At 49.0% G+C, this 18,534-nt stretch overlaps 2 protein-coding genes across 3 annotated transcripts; one reads left to right on the top strand and one right to left on the bottom strand.

Moving 5' to 3' along the window:
- Positions 1-2,260: 2,260 nt before the first annotated feature.
- TMEM176B (transmembrane protein 176B) lies at positions 2,261-12,709 on the bottom strand. Of its 2 annotated transcripts, XR_004321227.1 has the most exons (8): positions 12,336-12,709; positions 9,222-9,453; positions 7,376-7,486; positions 6,951-7,007; positions 6,511-6,741; positions 5,460-5,579; positions 3,401-3,524; positions 2,261-2,838 (listed from the first exon to the last, which is right to left on the bottom strand). XR_004321227.1 is itself a non-coding variant. In XM_032483158.1 (7 exons), exons 1-7 carry the CDS (start codon positions 12,452-12,454, stop codon positions 4,963-4,965), a joined length of 963 nt encoding a protein of 320 aa, XP_032339049.1. In that variant the 5' UTR covers positions 12,455-12,697; the 3' UTR covers positions 4,529-4,962. The 2 variants fall into 2 exon arrangements, 1 of the variants encoding a protein (XP_032339049.1); XM_032483158.1 differs by lacking the exons at positions 2,261-2,838; positions 3,401-3,524 and adding an exon at positions 4,529-5,055 and having other exon boundaries at positions 12,336-12,697.
- A 111-nt stretch (positions 12,710-12,820) lies between these two features.
- On the top strand, positions 12,821-17,491 carry TMEM176A (transmembrane protein 176A). The gene is made up of 7 exons (XM_014564167.2): positions 12,821-12,965; positions 13,767-13,974; positions 14,524-14,634; positions 15,752-15,808; positions 15,979-16,191; positions 16,721-16,831; positions 17,195-17,491. Exons 2-7 carry the CDS (start codon positions 13,771-13,773, stop codon positions 17,234-17,236), a joined length of 738 nt encoding a protein of 245 aa, XP_014419653.1. The 5' UTR covers positions 12,821-12,965; positions 13,767-13,770; the 3' UTR covers positions 17,237-17,491.
- The last annotated feature ends 1,043 nt before the right edge of the window (positions 17,492-18,534 follow it).

Below are 18,534 nucleotides of genomic sequence, written 5' to 3'. Positions count from 1 at the left end.
TGGTTTTAAAAGTTAATGAAAATAAATAAATTTTAATACATAGATAACTAAGATACTTTTAGTGAGAGTTGGGAGAAAAAAACAGCAAAGACTTCAAAGTTGGTACTTTTCTTACAGAAAAGAAAACAAATAATGTAGTAAGTTTAAAGAAATAAAATAGATCATCAATGGCATGACTGGGAACAAGAGAGCATCAGAAAAGAACAGGAATATTTTAAAAAGAAGCTAGTATAGTATCTTGAAAAAAATTTTTTTAAATAATTTCTCAGGGAGCATTTTCGAAGGAAAATAAATTCCTATACAACTACACATTTTGAAGTAAATCTTCAAAACACCAAAGATAAGATAAAGATCTTAAAGGCAACCAGAACTGGAAATAATTAACTAAAGCTAGAATTTTATATCCAGTGAAACTATTTATCTTGAGCCAAGTATAATAAAGAACATTATGATAAATAAAAACTAAGAAGGCTTACCACCAAGAGACCCCACTTTTTTTCCAGTGTTTGCAGTGACTTTTTTTCGTGTTTACATTTTACTTTTACTTTTCATGGGGGTATAATTGATTTACAATATTGTGTTAGTTTCAGGTGTACAGCAAAGTGATTCAGATGTTTATGTATATATTCTTTTTCAGACTCTTTTCCATTCTAGGTTATTACAAGCTAGTGAATATATTTCCCTGTGCTGTACAGTAAATCCTTGTTGTTTATCTGTTTTATATATGGCAGTATCTATCTGTTAATCCCATACTCCTAATTTACCCCTCCCCCCTACTTCCCCTTTGGGAATCATAAGTTTGTGTTCTATGTCTCTGAGTCTGTTTCTGTTTTGTAGACAGATTCTTTTGTATTATTTTTTAGATTCCACACATTTGTGATATCCTATGATATTTGCCTTTTTCTTTCTGACTTACTTCACTTTGTATGATAATCTCTACATCCATCCAAGTTGCTGCAAATGGCAATGTTTCATTCTTTTCTATGGCTGGATAATATTCCATTTTATACACACACACACACACACACACACCTCACATCTTCTTTATCCAGTCATCTGTTGATGGACATTTAGGTTGCTTCCACGTCTTGGCTAATGTAAATAGTGCTGCTATGAACGTTGAAGTGCATGTATCTTTTCAACTTAGAGTTTTTGTCTTTTCTGGATATATGCCCAGGAGTAGGACTGCTGAATCATATAAGAGACTTCCACTTTTGAAGAAACTTTTAAAGGCTGCACCTCAAGAAAGAAGAAAAATTATATCCAAAAGAATGCCTGGACTATAGAAAGAAAAGAAGAGCTTTTTTTTTTTAATGAAAACATACATAAATTTAAACAAACACTGAGTATACAAAAAATCTAATTTGTGGGGTTAAAATAAATCGAGATAAAACTAAAATTCAAGATAAGAATCTCATATAACAAGGAGCATTCTAAAGGCACTATATTTTTCAGGTAAAAGACAAGGCTATTGATTATCTTTAGAATTTGTTTAGTCAGGTGCACATGCTTTAAAAAAGAAAAAGATTTCAAAGGAAACCACTACAAAAGGAGAAATCCTCCTGAATGAGCAGTGGGTGGGGGTTGAAGATGGGGAGAGGGAGAAATAAACCGAACCAATAAACGCTGAAGACGGTCGGAGCAGCACCTGCTGCTACTGAAAACCAACACCGTATTGTCTCCCTCCTACTTCAGAAAGGTGTTGTTTTTTTTAAACAAAGTTGATAATGTTCCATAAAACTTAACTACAAACTTTTTTGTCAGCAAGTCTTTGGATCTGAATCTCCGGGGCCTTCTTTGTGTTGTTTAAGGTGACTTGGCCTTATCCCGTCCACTGAAATATCTCTGAACAGACTCTGGGCAGTGCAGGGGCAAGAAACAGTAAATGAATATTCCAGTAGCAGGAAAGCCCTCCCCTCCCCGTCATTTCATAGCTTTCTCTTTAGGATACACTTTTGCAGGCAGTTTTCCTGATTGACCCAGGCAGGTAAAGGAGCAGAAGGCAGGGAAATTCCCAGATGCCTCCCAGATTGAGTAAGAACAGCGACCACCCACATCACAGCAGCAAACAACCCCTGGCCCCGGGCTGAGCCTGGAAAGCCCGGAGGAGGAGCCGGGAAGCGAACGGAGGAGGAGCTGCAGGCGGACAGGGGACTCCTTCCGCCCCTCCTGGTCCAAGCAGCGGTCAGCTCCCGGAGGGGGACCAAGCTCTGATGACTGCAGGCTCAAACGTGAACACAACTGGGTCTTAAACACCAAATGTGAGACCACTTTAATGACCACGTTTAGGAATCTGGAATCTGGTGCTGTTGTTAAAGGACCAGTATCCAAATGGGGAGATGAGGAGCCAACGAAACACGGTGGAAAGTAGTGATTGGAAACGAGAAACAGAACCATTTCCTGTTTACACTCTGAATGGTTTTAAATCCTTCAGTAAATATAAAGAGGCTTGGGATTATCTGCCTGACCCCATGTCAGGGTCATGAAGTGATTTCTAGCTGCGTGTATGCAGTTTGGCCACCAAGACTGAGCTGTGCAAATAGACAAATAGCCGTTGGTTTTTCTAAGTAAACAAAAGAAAGGGGTAAACTCTAAGTTTACCATGTACACATCTATCAAGGGGGAGAGGAGTGTGACATCTGATTTCCTACAGAAAAGGAAACCAAAGATGAGCAAACTCCCACAGCTATTCACAAATTGAGGAGAGGGAGGGCAGGGGAGACAGAAAATTGGGGAGGGTGGGGGAGTCCGGTGGAGGAGTCGCTTCCCCCAGAGACTTAGAAACTTCAGGGGGAAAAAAGAGGTTGCCAGACTCTGACAGTAAGAGATGACTTCCTGCTGCAAAACAAAAACGACAGCGTTTAAACAAACCATCAAGCTGACGTCTGTTTACCAGGATGAAAAATGAAAAGAACTTCTGTCTGATCTAGCCATAAAAGGACTGGTTTAGAAATACTGACGCACAGGAATGCATAGCATCTTAAGCTGAAAAAAGTAAAGCTGCCTCCTCTTCCCAGCATCTTCAGTTCTGCCCTGCTGTTGCTTCTTATCAAGGAAATTCCTTTTTAGAACTCTAAATTTATTAAGTACACATCTATCAAAATTTATCAAATTTTACATCTGAAATGTGTGTAGTTTACTGTACAGGAACCATACCACAATAAAGATGTTTTATATATATATATATATATATATATATATATATATATATATATATTTTTTTTTTTTTTTTAAGGTACAAACTTCCAGTTTTAAGATAAATGGGTACCAGGGATATAATGTACCACATGTTAAATAGAATTAACACTGCTATATGTTTTATGTGAAGGCTACTGGGAAGTGGGTTCTGGGAATTCTCATCACAGGAAAAAAACTTTTTTCTATTTCTTTAATTTTGTACCTGCGTGAGATGGTGGCTGTTCACTGGGCTTGCGGTAATCACTTCATGATGTATGTGGGTCAAATCATTCTGCTGTGCGCCTTAGATGTATTCGGTGCTGTATGTTAATTATATCTCAATAAAACTGGAAGAAAAAATAGGATTAAAAAAAAAAAACCCTCTAAGGTTACCAAGTTCATAAAAAGAATGACAACAAAGAGATCAAATTCAAGAGGGTCTGTCCTCTGTCTGAAAAAGCCCCCTAGGTGTGATTACCTGTGCTTCTCAAACTGTGCTGAGCCCAGGAAGCACCTGGGGATCTTGAGAAAATGCAAATCTTGGTTCGGAGGTCTAGGGTGGGGCAAAGAGATTGTGTCTCTAGCAAGCGCTCCGTGTTACCCATGCCACCGGTCCCAGAATCTGGGGGCAGGTGCACAGCTGGGGAAGCCAGAGTTCAGGCTCCCTGAGTTCCGTCAGTCACCCAGCAGAACTAACCACTCCCTCCACTGGGGTCCCCAGCACCAGGATGGGCAAACTCTATCTTAGGATTTGTGGACCATTTAGTCTCTGTTGAGACCACTCAACTCTACCTTTGCAGCATAGACAGTGTGGAAACCAGTAAGTGTGGCTGTGTTTCAATAAAACTTTATTTATAAAAACAGATGGCAGACCAGATTTGCCCCTCAGGGTATAATTTGTCAAACCCTGTCCAATACTCTGAACATAATTCTGTCTCATCTCTGTGACCTTTTATTACACAAGCCTGTTGACACATCTCTAAGGACTAGGCCAGTGAGGAGCCCTCCACTCTAAATTCCCACAGCGGGGCCACGCCTCGCTCATCCCAGCAGCTCTGCACCTGTCAGCGCAGCCTTGTGGGGCAGGACTGTGCAGTGGGCAAAGGGGGGCTCCCCAGCCACTTCTGCTGTGGGTCTGCTAAGTCGTAATAAAGCCTGCCTCTCAGAGAGGAAGAGAGAGAGGCAGGGAGGGAGGAAGAGAGAGAGAAAGAAAGAAAAAGGAAGGAAGGACGGGAAGGAGGGAGGGAGGAAAAATCTTGTTCCATGCCTCACATAATTCTGTAAAGCCCAAAGACCAGTTATAGATGCTTGAAGACAATCTTGGTGGGTAAAAACGTTCTCAGTCTATGAGGGTTATTTTCACTTTACATTGAACAGAAAGAAATCCTAACAAGGAGTTTTTGCACTTGGGATATAGAGCAGAACATAATTAAATTGAGTCTTATTGGAACCTTGTGGCCATAAGATAAATAACTTTTGTTTAATTCCTTGTGTATCAACACACCACGCATATCAACAAAGGGAGACCACATCCTTCCTGCACAAAATTTTTGTTTGTAGTTGATTCTCTTTAATCAGCATTGAGGAAAACATGACAATACCTGTCCATTGAATTGAGGACATGAGTGGGAGAGTGGGTGAGGGTGGGGGGGAGAGGAGGCGGGGCCAAAGGAAGCAAGTGTGAGGGACAGGGCAGGGAGGGGCCCTGGGGAGCACGTGCCCCTCTGAACAGGCCCTGGGCTGCTCTGGAAGGACGTGCAGGGTCCAGGCAAGGTCTTGGGCTGCTCACAGTACAATGGTAGCTGTGGGCTTCTCCCTGGAGGGGGAGCGAGGCACTGAATTCTCCCCTAGTAGCTTCCTCTCTGACCCTTCCTCATCCTAGGGGGAAAAAAACAGGAGGAAAATCAATTCTTGGGAGGAAAAGGATGGGGCAGTTAGCTCCATAGAACCAGGTACAAGGCAAAAGAGGGAAGCAGGGGAGGAAAAGGTGATGGGGAAAGGGAGCTAGACAAGATTCAGGACAAAAAAGAGGGGAAGTGGGGAAATGAGAGTAAAGGAGCTCAGGGGGAAGCAGAGGGCAGAAGGTAACCCAGGACAGAGTGTTGGGGTCATGTTCTCACAGTCCCCAGACAGCAAAGGGCAGAGCCGAGCATGGGAAAAAAGTGGAGTGAGGTGGAGCATGACCACTGCAAAGCAGTGTTCCTGGCCATGATGTCCCACCCTGTCCCTGGAGCCTCACCCACCAGACCCAGTCTTTCCCTAATGCCCCCTCAACAGCTCACCAGGGCCCGGGAGCTCTGGCCACACAAGCTTCGAAGACCCATGACCAAGGAAGCCAAGGATACAATGACCTGCAGGACACAGATGGCCAGGAGCAGAGCACGGATTCCCAGGAAGAAGTTCTGAAGATAAAGGGAGAAAAAGATTACAGTTGGGAGTCTGCTCCTCTGATTTTGTTACTCTCACCTTGTCACCCCAGCAGGTATCAGACTCTATCCAACTAACTACTTCCCACCAAAGCAGATGGCATTTTCCAACTATGGGGCCAGCCACAGATTCCACTCCATTTGCTGGTCTGCAGTGTGACCTAACCACCCCGCTAGGGAGAGGTGGGGGTTCTATTGCTTCACCCCTAGATTCCGGAGGGGCCTGAGAATGCTTTGATCAATAAAATACAGTGCAAATGACCCTATGCCAATGACGGAGTAGCCCTTAACTGGCCTGGAAGCTTCCATTTCCTACTTCTTGAAATGCTGACTGGGATACTCCCTTCGGGACCTAGTTGCTGGGCTACGAGAAGCCCAAGCCACTTGGAGAAGTCATTGTAGGCTCCTTGGCTGAGAGCCCCAGCTGAGGTCCCTGCCACATGGGTGTGCAGTCTTGGAAGTCCAGCCCAATCGAGCTCTTGGATGACTTCACCCCCAATTGACATCTGACTGCAACTGCATGAAAAAATCCAAGTGAGGACTCCCCACGTGAGCCTAATCAGCCCACAGGATAGGAGAAATAATAATAACTGTGGTGCTAAGCCACTACATTGTGGAGTGGTGTGTTACGCAGCAGTAGGTAACTGGAACAGCCACACTAGAAAAGACAGAAGGATGGTTCATGACATCCTCTCTTCGACGTCTCCCCTTTGCTCGTCATCCCCTGTGATTCAGGGAAATTTCATGAAGACCTGAACAATGTCTTTAGTGTAAGTTAAAACCTCCTGAACCAAAGACCTAGGATGAGGTCCAAGCTCAAAGAGCCGACATCTCTGCCCTCCGGTGCCCCAGCTCCCCAGTTCACAGCTGTGATGCGTCCCTGGAAGGCTGGACTCTCCTTTCTCACCATCAGCATTTGCATGTAGTTTCTGCAGCGATCCTCCTCCCATAGTGTATAGGAACTGCCTCGCCTCCTCTGAAGGTACGCAGCGGTGGTGGTGACAGGGACTAAAGAATGACACACAGAGCTGATGTCGAAGAAGCCATCAGGTTGCCAGATTAAGCTATTCACACAGAGGACGACAGCAGCCGTGGCCGTGGCAATGCCAGCCAGGATGAGCAGGCCTGATACGCAGCCCTAGAAGAGACAGGTGCAGGATACAGACTCCCTCTTTCCGGTCTCCTCTTCCCCCAGCTTTTGGGCCCAGGAAACCTTCCCTACTCCTCCAGGAAAGATCTCAGGATATTTGAAACCAAAGGGGAGAAGACAGAAAAAAAGGGCAGAAAAACTGAGACATAGGAGGGGGCAGAAGACAAGGTGAGGGGTGGAGGATGCCTAAGACTCACTGAAAGTTTGCCCTGGTGCTTCTCATGAGCAATGGCCCCAGCTCCTGCTGCGATGGCCTAGGAAGAGAAGACACCAGAAAAATCTGCAGTTTAGTCTCCTGAAATATCCCCCATCACCCTTCTCCCCAAAGACCCCAGAATACCCAATTTGAAGCAGGATCCAAGGGCAGGCAGAGAATCCTAGCAAGTGGACTGGACTCCAGTTATAACTGCTCCGCACTTCCCAGCCTCGCCTCAAGAGGAAAATGGCGCGTGGAAGGATTTTGCCCATGCCCTAAGGCAGCTTCTTCATGGCAAAGGGCCTCTGGGCTCTGGGTCTTTGGTCTCTTCCCCAAATCCCTGACCCAGATCCAAAGGAACTTTCTTTCTTTTTCTGTCCATAACCACTTGCCTCCCACTGAGCCCACAACCCCGTCCTTACTCACCACAGACCCTGCCCAGAAGGCACAGCCTGAGGCACGCAGCTCAGTCCAGGGCCCCAAGTAGAGAAGGGCTCCGAGAGCACAGCTCACAGCCCCCAGCAGCACCTGGGCCACCTGTAAGACACGGGCAACGCCAGACCCCCTTCCCATGAGCCCACGCCCCCGGGACCAGCCGCCCAGCTCCCACCCACGCAGCCTTCCTCCCCTTTCCTCTGCTTTGACTTCTCCGCAGCTCTGGCTCTGGAAGTTCCCTTAACATCCACAAAGCAGCACGTCCTGGGTCTGACTTCCCAGGCTTTTATCCTTCATTGTTTTCCTCAGTACCACACTTTGTCATCCCACCTGGTGATTCCTGCTTTATTTTCCCTCAATTTCCCTTGCGAAGCCCATCATCCTGCCCAGGAGGGGCCACAAAGGCCTCCTTCGAGAACAGAGTGTGGTTAGCTGAGAGCCGACAGGGGTCAGCGCCTTCAGGGTCCCCTCATCTTTCAAGTTGAGGGCACACTCTTTAGGGATGGCCGCCCAGCCAATGATTAGACAAGGCGGGGTTACGAGGACCATTTCCACCTAACATGGAACTCCTGTAATGAGCAGTCTTTGCTCCCAAGCTCCCCACTGGGCTGGCACAGACCCTGTCTGCAACATGAGCTGATGTCTCCCTTGCCCAAACCTGCCCTTGCTCTTTTCCCTTCATGGGTGTTACACCCCAGTAAACGTCCTGTACCCCCCAGCAACAACTCATCCACTTGCTGCAGGATCCAGCTATCACAGCCTTTTAGACATCACCACCTACGTGTCCTGCCGGCCTCTCAGATCCATCACATCCCCACCCCCACCCCCACCCCCAGTGTCTCCCTTCCTGACTTCCAGAGCTCCAATCTTCTGGTCACCCACACTCCAAACCTCAGCATCTTCTCAGACTCCTCTCCTCCATTGTAGCCCCACTGCATTCACTCCCAAGTCATGGAGACCTGCATCCACAAAGGATGGGCTCCTCTCTTTCCTCATCATTTCTGCTCTGACCTTGCAGGAGCAGAACCTCTATACTTCTTACCTGGACACCTCCTGGCTGTGAGGCAGCCGAAAGCTCAGGTTCCTGCTCAGAATCCATCCACAGCCTTCCCACCATCGAAGGTGATTCGGGACAGGCTCCTCACCCTGTCACTCAGGCTCTCAGCACTATGGCGCTGAGTTAGGTCTGCATTTCCGGCCTCATCAGCCAGGAGTCTCATTCTCTTTACTCCAACAGAACTTGCCCTGTGCTTTCTGGCTTCGTTGCCCTTGTTCCTGCCATTCTTTTAACCTGGGATTCCTCTTTTTCCATCTTCCACCTCTGTCTAAACACATTTCTTCATTCAAGATCCAGTTCAGATGCCAACCCCTACAGGATGCTGTCCTGCCTCCCAAGATGTCACCTGATCTGCCTCTAATTCTTGGTATTTGTGTGGTTGCCCGATCCCTTCTGAAGGGTGCTGGGCACTGTCGGGTCCTCGTCTAGGGATTCGCTCTGTAGTTTTCCCCCAAAGTGCCTACCGTATTGCCGGGCGTCTGCCGGTCCTCTGTCCACGCGGGTTCAATTAACCTGAATTAACAGCCTCCAGGGAGTCTCCACTATCCCCCACCTCCGGCTGGGACTGCTCACGTTGCACCAAAGAAGAGGGCCATTATTCCTTTCCATCCCAAACTCTGTAGTGAAACTCCCAAAACCTTCTTTTCCCAAACAAGATGGGATATGAATAGTGGGTTTTCATGGGGTTTCAACCCACTTTCCTTTTTTGCATCCTGTTGAAGAAGGAGTGTTACCCTCCTCAGTGTCACCCTGCTAACTCCCCCTCCAGCCCGCTCTTACCCCTAGTGCCAGCTGGCCATGGCTTATCCTGGCCTTGGAAGGGCGGTGAGAAAGGCGCTCCTTCAGGGAATTCCCAGCTTTTAGCAGTTGTGCCAAAGCTGATTCCTGGTGGATGTGGATGTCGATGTGGGTGGGCTGGGACAGCGTGGAGGCCACATCGACCCCATTCACAGTCAGCATGTTTTGCGTCATCCTGTCTGCCGGGGAGATGTACGGAGGTGAAGTCTGGGAACTAGGTAGGGTAAAAAGGAATACATCGCCTGAGTGCAGGGAAAGAAAACAGTCTCCTTGTCAAGGGTCTTCCCAGTGCAGGTGTCCATGTCACAGTGCCCTTAACCTGGGATGCAAATCTGAATCATCACACATATTCTTGGACATACCCCTAAAATGGTCAGATACAGTTTGTCTGGGTCTTGGGATTGACAAAGATAAGAATCTGAATTATTTCAGCAACTTAGTATATATATTTACGCATAATATTTTCATTTGATTTAGAAAAAACAGAAGATTAAAAAAAGGTGTACCTTTAAAACCCTCTCTCCTATCTTTGTCTCTCAGCTAGCTAGTTACCTTCCAGGTGGAAAAATACTATCATTTTCTTACATATCCTACAATGACTTTTTTGCAACATAAAAACAAGTAAAAATATTCTTTTTCTCCCTTCTTTCCCACAAATGGCAGGATGCTACACACACAGCTTCTGCGCAATGATTTGTTCACAAAACCCAGTTTTAAAAATAATCCTGCATAGGAAATTATATTCAATATCCTGTAATAAAGCATAATGGACATGAATATGAAATATATACACATATATATAACTGAATCACTTTGCTGTACACCAGAAAGTAACACAACATTGTGAAAATTTTTTAAATATAAAATAAATAAAAAGAAGAAAAGAATCCTACATCGCTCCATAAAATGTCTCCTTGCTCATTTGTATGGCTGTATAGTATTCCATTGTGCAACTGCATCATAATTTTTTTAAACAGTCCCTTACTGATAGACATTTGTGTTTTTCTTACAAACAGTATGGTATGGTATCAGCAGGTCAGTAGGATTATACATTTGTCATTTTAATAAATATTACCCTCCGTGGAGCTACATCATGCAATTCACATACAGAAGCAAGTTCCAAGAGTCTCCACTGCCCCTCTCCATGGCTAGCAGAAGGCGTCAGCAAACTGAAATCTTTTTTAAATGTATATAAGGAAAATCACATTCCGTTGTAGATTTTAATCCTTTTTATGCAATAAAATACCCCCTTTTAATTGTGTGTCTCAAGGCATTTTAACAAATGTGAAAATTTGTACAACCATAACTACAATCAAGATACAGAACATTTCTGTGTTGCAAAAAGTTCCCTAGTGTCCTCTCCCCAATAAACTCTCCCCAAGCCCTGCTCCCAGGTAACCAACAATCAGCTTTCTGTGACTATTCTAGTAGCGTTAGTTCTCTTATGAATGAGATTGGTCATCTTTTTTTCCCCTTCTTTTGTGAGCTTTCCATTCATGTCCTATGACCTGCCTGTTTTACTTTGTTTTGTTTTGGTCTTTATAGGAGTTCTTTGTGTATTTGAAAATTACCATCTGTCACTTGAGTTCCAAATACTGCTTTACAGTTTATGATTTATCCTTTGACTTTGCTCGTATTTTCATTTTATCAAAGTTTTCAATCATTTTTTATGATTTCTGGGTCTTCTAACATACTTAAAAAGGACTTTCCCATCTCAAAGTTATAAAATAATTCTTCTATGTTTTCTTCTAAGTGTTTTTATGTTTTCAGTTTTCACATTTAAATGTTGATCCATCTGGAATTTATCTTGTAAGTAAGTTGTAAAGAATGGATCCAAGTTAGTTTTATTTTGTATTTTTCAGATGGCTGACTTCTGAAGACTATGTTCTGTTTATCATCTTTCTCCCACTGACTAAAATGCTCCCCTGAGCAAAAATGCAATTCCCATAGGAATCCAAGTCTATTTTAGTCTTTATATTCTGCCCACTGGTGGGTCTGATGATCCATCATCACCATAATTTTAATTGTGAGTATAGAGTTTAATATTTAGTTGAGCTGTTTCATGACCCCACCCCATGTTACTTTTTTCTTTCATGGTTGTTTTTGCTTAACTGCTTCTCCTTATACACTTTAGAATCAACTTTCCCAGGTCCAAAAGTAATCCTCTACAGGTGATTCTCATGGACATCCTACTTACGTGTCGCTGTTTAAATCGTAATATTATTAATAACAGTTCTAATAACATCAGCAACAACAGTAAGCTTAAAGTCTTCCCACTTGTAACCTATGTGCTCTTCAGAGCAGTTTCACCCTCTCACCTGCCTGGTCTCCTTTGAGCTATAAACGACAGATGTTTGACAATTCTGCAGATGCGCAAAGCAGTTCATACTTGTTCGCAGACACACAAGGAAGTCCAGCCTGGATTCTAACCAGATCTTCCTTAGGGCCCAAGAGTCACCATCACGCTGCAGCCATGAATGTGCCTTGGGCTCCAGCTCCCTCTGAACACCCTGGGTACCACCGCTACCCCCACCCACCCACCCTGGACTCCAGTCCCCAGATTATCCTAGCTTCCTGCTCTTCCTCCGAGCCAGGTCAGCCCCGTGAAGATTCCCCACCCTGACTCCATGCTGTGGGCTCTTTCTTGGTGCCCTGGATACTACCTCTGCCTGACTCCTCTCAGTGACTCTAAAGCTGGGAAGAGAGGGCCAGCATCCCTGCTACACCCTGGGCCCTCCACCTCCACCTTTACTAGCAAAGGATCTCTCATCGCAAAAGCACCTGAGCCTCAGCCACCCAACCCTCAATAAAGGCATGAAGCATTGGTGAGGGTGAGGGAGAGCCAGGTTGACGTGGCTGGGCACGGGACCCCCACCCTCCCCAGCCATCCTTCTAGGATCACACCCTCTATCCAGTGCGTCCCTCCCTCCCAAGTAAGTCCTCTGGGAACCAGGAATGGGGGGAGAATGACATCCTGTGAGACAGGATGGGGACTTTGGGGACTGGTCTTGGAGACTCCTTGAGAGAAAGGGAGAGGGGTCCTGCAGTGAGAGTCTCTTGGGAGGGAATCACCCGGGCTGTCAGGGCCCTGCTCACCTGCCGTCACCAGTGCTGAGCAGAGCAGAGCTAGGCGGAGCTGCCCCAGAGCTGAGGAACCTGCCAGTGGTGGGGAGCCGAAGGAAGCGGTGGAGGGATGAGGCCCTGACCTTCAGCATCTTGACTTCCCAGAAAATAGCTGGGCCAAAGGGGCCCCTCTAGGGGGATTCCGTCTTGGGTAGATAATGAGGCTGGCTGGAGAAGACAGCGCCCCCATACACACATACACACTGGCACACTCATACCCACTCAGACAGCACACACTCGCAGCACGGAGTTCAGAAAGCCCTTGCTGGGCGGGATAGGGAGAGGACACGCTCATAGGGTTCCTCCGGGCCGGTCAGCTCCATGGTCTCCAAGCCACCCACTTCACCCTGACACTCTCCAGGGCATCGGAGCCCAGTGACCCCCCCGGCAGCTGGAAAACCCTGGAGGGACCCTTTGCACCAGCTGTGTGCTGGGAAGTTGCCTCATCTTTCTCTTCCTGGCACTCCACCAGCCCCCTCCCCTTTCTGCCCTGTTCTCAGCACCACCCCCTCCCCAGCCCTCCCCAGCCCTCCCCATCACAAGGCACACTGGGACTCAGCACACTGGACTGCCAGCCCAGCCACTGGTCCCTGAGGAGAGAAGGTGAGGCAGGCCCTCGGCCCAGGGGCCCTTTCCCAGAGACCCTTCTCACAGGACCCCTCCCCAGAGGATTCCCCACCCTGATCCCACAAGGGCCCCCCAAAACTTGCTTAGGAAGAAGGGAGGGAGGGAGGGAGGAACCAACCACCATGGAGAGGCTGTGCCTTCAGGGTGGTGACAGAAGCAGAGGCCAGGTACAACTCTGTCCCTGTTCAATGCCAAGTCATTCTGGCTTTTGACCTCCATCTCCACCCACGACACGGTCTTTTATAGGGTTGAGGGGGTGCAGGGATGCTGTGTGAACTGGCAGTGCAGGGCTGAGTAGCCATGGGTGGAGAGGGAGGTACTTAGGGGCTGGGGTGGGGGCAGTCGCTAGGCCCACCTGGGAAGCAGCTGTCTCAATAGAAGGTCAACAGGCAGCCAGGACTCAGTTCTGTCCAGCAGCCTGAGGGCTCTGGGGAGAAGGGGCGGGCAGAGGACCCAGGGTCGGGCCCATGGCTGCACGAGCAGGCTGGGAGCAGAAAGCCGAGGGGTGTGGATTACTGGGTGCTGCTTGGTCCAGACCCCCCCACCCAGCCGTGGGAGGAGGTTAGGGAGACAGAGCAGATCTGGGATGAAGAGGGAGGCTCCAGTGGGCTCAGTGGTGGCCACAGCCTCAGGGGGCTCAGGGATTTCTCACATGACACATCTCAAGTCCAGGATGCAGCTCTGTGACCAGGGCCTCCGCCAGTTTCCAGCTCCAGGAAAATCTGTAAAAACCTTCTGCGGACTTTTTGGCCCTGACACTCCCTTCCTCCCTCCCAGACGGATGTCCACAGGCATGGAGACAGTAGACAGTGGGGAGGTGGCCCCTGAGGCTCCTCAGCCCACATGCATCCGGGTGCACATCCACCAGGAGTCCGCGCTGGCCAAGCTCCTGCTGAGCAGCTGCTCCCTGCTGCAGCCCCTCGTCCCTGCGCCCCGCCCAGCCTCCCGGCCCTTGAGCAGCCACCGGCTGCTGGTGGCCTCCTGGGTGAGTAGGGCTGCCTGCCTCAGGGCGTGGAGGGGCTCACAGGCTCCCAGGACCAGGAGAGGAAGACCCCTCCTCTTGTGGTGCCCAATCTGTGCCAGCCTCTCTCTGAACAAGCCCCTGGGCCAGTTTTATCTTCTTACTAGAATCAAGTTCTGGCTTTTCCCTCGCTTACTGGCCTTCTCAGTAAAAGCTGTGAGTCGGGTAGGCTGAGGGCTAAGGGGACTGTGAAGGAGCCACTGACCATTTAAAGTCCCAGCTGGCTGGGCCCTGAGTCCATCCTCTCCCCTGGGCCAGACTCAGTATGGGCTGGCTCTCCCCTCCCCTCCACAGCCCTCCCTTCCCATCCTCTCCCATCTCTTCTCCTTCCCTCTCCTCTCCTTCTCCCTCCCTGCCTCTTACCCTCTACTCTCTCTCTTTCTCTGTCTCGGGGTTCTAACTGTTAATACTCAGAGTGGCAGGTCCTCAAAGCTACCCTGAGCCTTAGGCGCAGAGGGCTGCTCCGGGACCCAGGAACCTGGGATCCGGGTTCTTAGGTTTTTCATGCCTCAGGCAGCGCAGATCACGCTGGGAATACTGAGTGGGGTCCTGGGAGGATTCCTCTACATCTTCTACAACTCCGCCATGCGTGCATCAGGAGCTGCCATCTGGACAGGGGCTGTGGTGAGTGGGGCCGGAGGATGGTGGGCAGGTGGGCCTCCCGTCAGCGGTGACAGACCGCCACCCTCAACCCCATCAGAATGCAGACTGTTAACAATGGAAAAGACTCCAAGCTCTCCAGGCCAACACCCTGCTTCTACAGACAAGAAACGCACAAAGCTAAGGGCAGGGGTGGCCACGGTCCCTGGTCAGCTGTCCTGGTTCCCTACCCCGAGCTCCTCCCATCACTTCTACCACCTTCAACAGCAAATATCAGCTAAGGATTTAGGACCTGGCTCACCTCCAGACTCTTGCATTGAGATGGGGGAAGCAGAACGTGCTAGAGGGTGTATACACTGCAAGGAAGGCTCAGCTCCCTGGAGGCTTCCCATTGCCCTCTGCACACAGCGGGAATCCAGGAGGAATCCATAACACAGCAGTGCTTATGTCAAGAGATGGGTGTGTGCAATCCGCAGTGGGAACTCGGGGGTGGGGTGGGGGGGTCCTGGTAGGATGGGGGCAGGGCCCTTTGGCATACCCACAGAATAACAGCCAAACACATATTTATTGAGAGGGCAGTCGAAAGTAATCATCTTCATCCACCCAACGGCAGAAACACTGAGACGAGTTACAGATGCGCCACCTTGAATTGGGGCACCTCTTTCCCCTGGGAGCGGCCAGGCTTCCTGCTCCATGAGCCCAGCAGGCTGGGTGGCTGGGCGCCACGGGGTGCCTACCCCCGAGGCAGGGAGACTCATCCCATACTGAGAGCTTCTCCAGCAACCTGGACTTCCACCTCACCACCCTGGAGCTTTCAGAAAGCGCTTGGTGTTGCTTCAAAAGGGAGGTTTTGGAGAAGGGAAGGAGGGCTCACCCCTTGTTTGACCATAAGCACTTTTCAATGTCACTAAAACAGAGGGTCCTGCAGCCTCGGGGTTGAAGTCAGGCCTCAACACCCTCACCGTTATCTTACACACAGCAGAGCTCAGCTCACAATCTCGGGTCCACATGGAATGTTCTGGGGAAGGGCCAGCCCGATGGTTGGCTCTAACCGTGGGGGCCACGGTGGGAAAGGGAAGCAGGCAGCTGGAGGGCTGGCGTTTCCCGCACCACCCCCGCTCCTGCTTCCATCTCTCCCCAGGCTGTGCTGGCTGGAGCTGTCGCCTTCATTTATGAGAAACGAGGTGGCATCTACTGGGTGAGTTCAGGGAAGGGCAGGGGTTGACACCACGCCCAGAAGCTGGAAGCCATCCCAAGCCTCCTGCCCTGTCACCTGCCAGGTCCTGGGGGCTCCTCCCATCTTTGCCCAGGGCTAGGCTCCAGAAGGCCGAATCACCTGGCTCTCTCTCTGCCTCCTCTCCTCCCCAGGCCCTGCTGAGGACCCTGCTCGCCCTGGGAGCTTTCTCCACGGCCATGGCCGCCATCATCACTGGGGCTAGCGGTTTCCATAAGTACTCCTTTTATTTTTATGACAGTATCTGTGATACCTCCCCATCCTGGGGGCCCACCCGGCCCCCCGGCTCTCCAAATCCAGATGTCGGAAGGCTACGGCTCTGCATCTCCTACTTGGACATGCTGAAGGTAGCAGAGCCGGGGACCAGCTCAGCAGGAGACAGTGGGCAGGGAGGCCAAGAATGTGGGCGACAGAGAGGCTGACCATCAAAAACAGTGTGACCTGTTGGACACCAATTGTGACCACCGTTACTACAGATGGGGCACGGAACAGAGCGGAAGCAGTTCCTGAGGTTGTAGGTGGGACAGATTAGTGGAAATAGAAACACTGAAATCACCGTGAATGAGCTGATGTTGCAAATGTGTGAGGTGCTGCAAAGGTGTGGAATGCACCCTTGGTCCTCTCAAGTCTTGGGCTTGTCAGGGAACCAAATCACAGCCCAAGCCCATCACTGTTCAGGTGAGGACACTGAGGCCCGATGAGAAGGTCTTCTGGCTGCTCTCTGAAGGCTACATCCACTGACCCACCTCCACACCAGGCTCCTTCCTCAGAGATGCATGGGCTGGAGGGTTACCTTGTATCACTGAGGACCGTGGAGACAGAGCACAGATGGCAACTGTCGCTCTGGTGCCTACAGCTTTGATTCTCTGTCCCCAGGCCCTGGTCAGAAGCCTTCAGGGCCTGCTATTAGGTGTCTGGGTTCTGCTCCTTTTGGCGTCTCTGGTCCCCCTGTGTCTGTACTGCTGGAAAAGACGCCGACCTAAGGAGGTGAGTCCCTAAACTGTGTGTCTGTGTATTTGGGGCAGCGGGGCTGTCCAGAGGAGACAGGAATGGAGAGTGGATGTTTTGGGGAAGAGAAAAGGGTGGTTACAGTGAGTCTCAAGGGGCATCAATCCTGTCTTTCTACCCCAGGAGTGGCCCAGCCCAGAGAGTCCCTGTCCCTGACCAAGTGGCACCCAGTCCAAAGACCCTGGGAAGCCAGGGAAGTCCATATCCGGGGTGGGACCTTGCTCTTTGCATCAGATACCAGGAGGCTGATGTTGGATCTGATTGGTTGCAGAACTAAGCTGCTCTTGGGGGACAGAATTCACTCTTTCTCTCCTTCTTGGGTTGTCTCACCCCTCCTTTTAGAAAAGAGACCTTCCCTTAGAAGAAACTGCTGGGAGCCAGTGAAATCTAGCCCTGCCTCTCTGGAGGAGTTCTGCTTGGACCTCTGCCTGGGCCAGGTGACCCTGCATCTGCCTTCTGGAAGAAGAACCAGACGGAGAAGATGCTCCCCACTCGCCCCAGTTGGCCGTCCCCCACAGCCACACTCCACCCTGCTCCTGCACCCATCACAGCTGCTGTGGCCCGACACCTTCACCATCCTGCCTGCTTCATGTCCCCTCCTGAGCAGTGATGAAAATAAACTCTCTGTTGTTGCTCCCAGCTTCTCGCTTAGGGAATTTCTCTTGGCTGGAGGGAGGCAGTGGACAATGAGCCAACAGCAAACCTACAAAGCTCCTCCAACTCCCCACCTCCTGTCTGAGTCTAGAGTTGCTGGCCCTGAAAACAGTCTCCCTTTGAGGGCTGGTCCTGGGACTGTAGGTCCAAATGCCTGGGGACACAGGATGAAACGAACTGAGACTCTGAGCCCTGCCCCCTACAATTCAGATTTAAGAGGGTGAATACTTGACAATTTGAGAGTTGCATTTTTTATTTTGACTGTTTGGAAATATTAAGAAGTAAATAACAGCTTTGCTGTACACCTGAAACTACACTGTAAATCAACTACACTTCAAAAAAATTAAATTTAAAAAAATAAGTAGATAACATAACACCAAGATGCAATCGTTTCAGGAATCCATTTTTAAAGGTAGGACATCCAACAATATGATGAAATATAAACTCTGAATAATTGTCCCATGAAGAAAAATAACTAAAACTTCTGGATCAAATATGACTCATATAGTTTTAAATTCATGGCTAAACTGAACAGGTCATAACAGAAGTAGGAGCATGAATTCAGACGGCTGCGCTTTGAAATCAGCATCTGCCTGTTTGGAGTCCCCCAACCACCCACCCATTCGGTTCTCCACTTGAAGGACCCACAGGACTCAGAATAGAGTTGTACTCATGGCTAAGTTTGATTACATTACAGCAAAAAGATACACAGGAGTACCACCAAGGCGGAAAGATGTATCAGGTAGACTCCGGAAGAATCCAGGTGCAGGCTTCCTACATTCTCCCACTGGTGAGGGGCCACACAGGAACACACATGCAGTGTTTCTGCCCAGGGAGCCTGTTTAAGACTCCAAGCCCAGGGTTTTTATTGGGCTGGTCACATAAGCACTCTCTCCACCTGCACTACAACAGTTCAGGAAAAAGAGAAGTAGGTATCCATCTGAAATCACATTGTTTGTACAAATAGTCTAGGGGAGCTGATACCATGGAATTTGGGCTCCAGGTACACAAAACAATCTTATCGGCAT

The sequence above is a fragment of the Camelus ferus genome, chromosome 7 (assembly GCF_009834535.1).
Source record: "Camelus ferus isolate YT-003-E chromosome 7, BCGSAC_Cfer_1.0, whole genome shotgun sequence".
In the NCBI taxonomy this organism is placed as follows: domain Eukaryota; kingdom Metazoa; phylum Chordata; class Mammalia; order Artiodactyla; family Camelidae; genus Camelus; species Camelus ferus.
The sequence above is the reverse complement of the archived record's forward strand: the minus strand, read 5'-3'. Positions and strand labels throughout refer to the sequence as shown.

What these genes read in the sequence shown, in the direction of transcription:
- TMEM176B (XM_032483158.1), bottom strand. Translation starts at nt 12,454, where the DNA reads ATGCTGAAGGTCAGGGCCTCATCCCTCCACCGCTTCCTTCGGCTCCCC. An exon ending in CCTTCTGGGCAGGGTCTGTG is followed by an intron (nt 7,008 to 7,375) that starts GTGAGTAAGGAC and finishes TTCTCTTCCTAG; the next exon opens with GCCATCGCAGCAGGAGCTGG. An exon ending in AGCACCAGGGCAAACTTTCA is followed by an intron (nt 6,742 to 6,950) that starts GTGAGTCTTAGG and finishes TGTCTCTTCTAG; the next exon opens with GGCTGCGTATCAGGCCTGCT.
- TMEM176A (XM_014564167.2), top strand. Translation starts at nt 13,771, where the DNA reads ATGTCCACAGGCATGGAGACAGTAGACAGTGGGGAGGTGGCCCCTGAG. An exon ending in CCATCTGGACAGGGGCTGTG is followed by an intron (nt 14,635 to 15,751) that starts GTGAGTGGGGCC and finishes ATCTCTCCCCAG; the next exon opens with GCTGTGCTGGCTGGAGCTGT. An exon ending in AAAGACGCCGACCTAAGGAG is followed by an intron (nt 16,832 to 17,194) that starts GTGAGTCCCTAA and finishes CCCTCCTTTTAG; the next exon opens with AAAAGAGACCTTCCCTTAGA.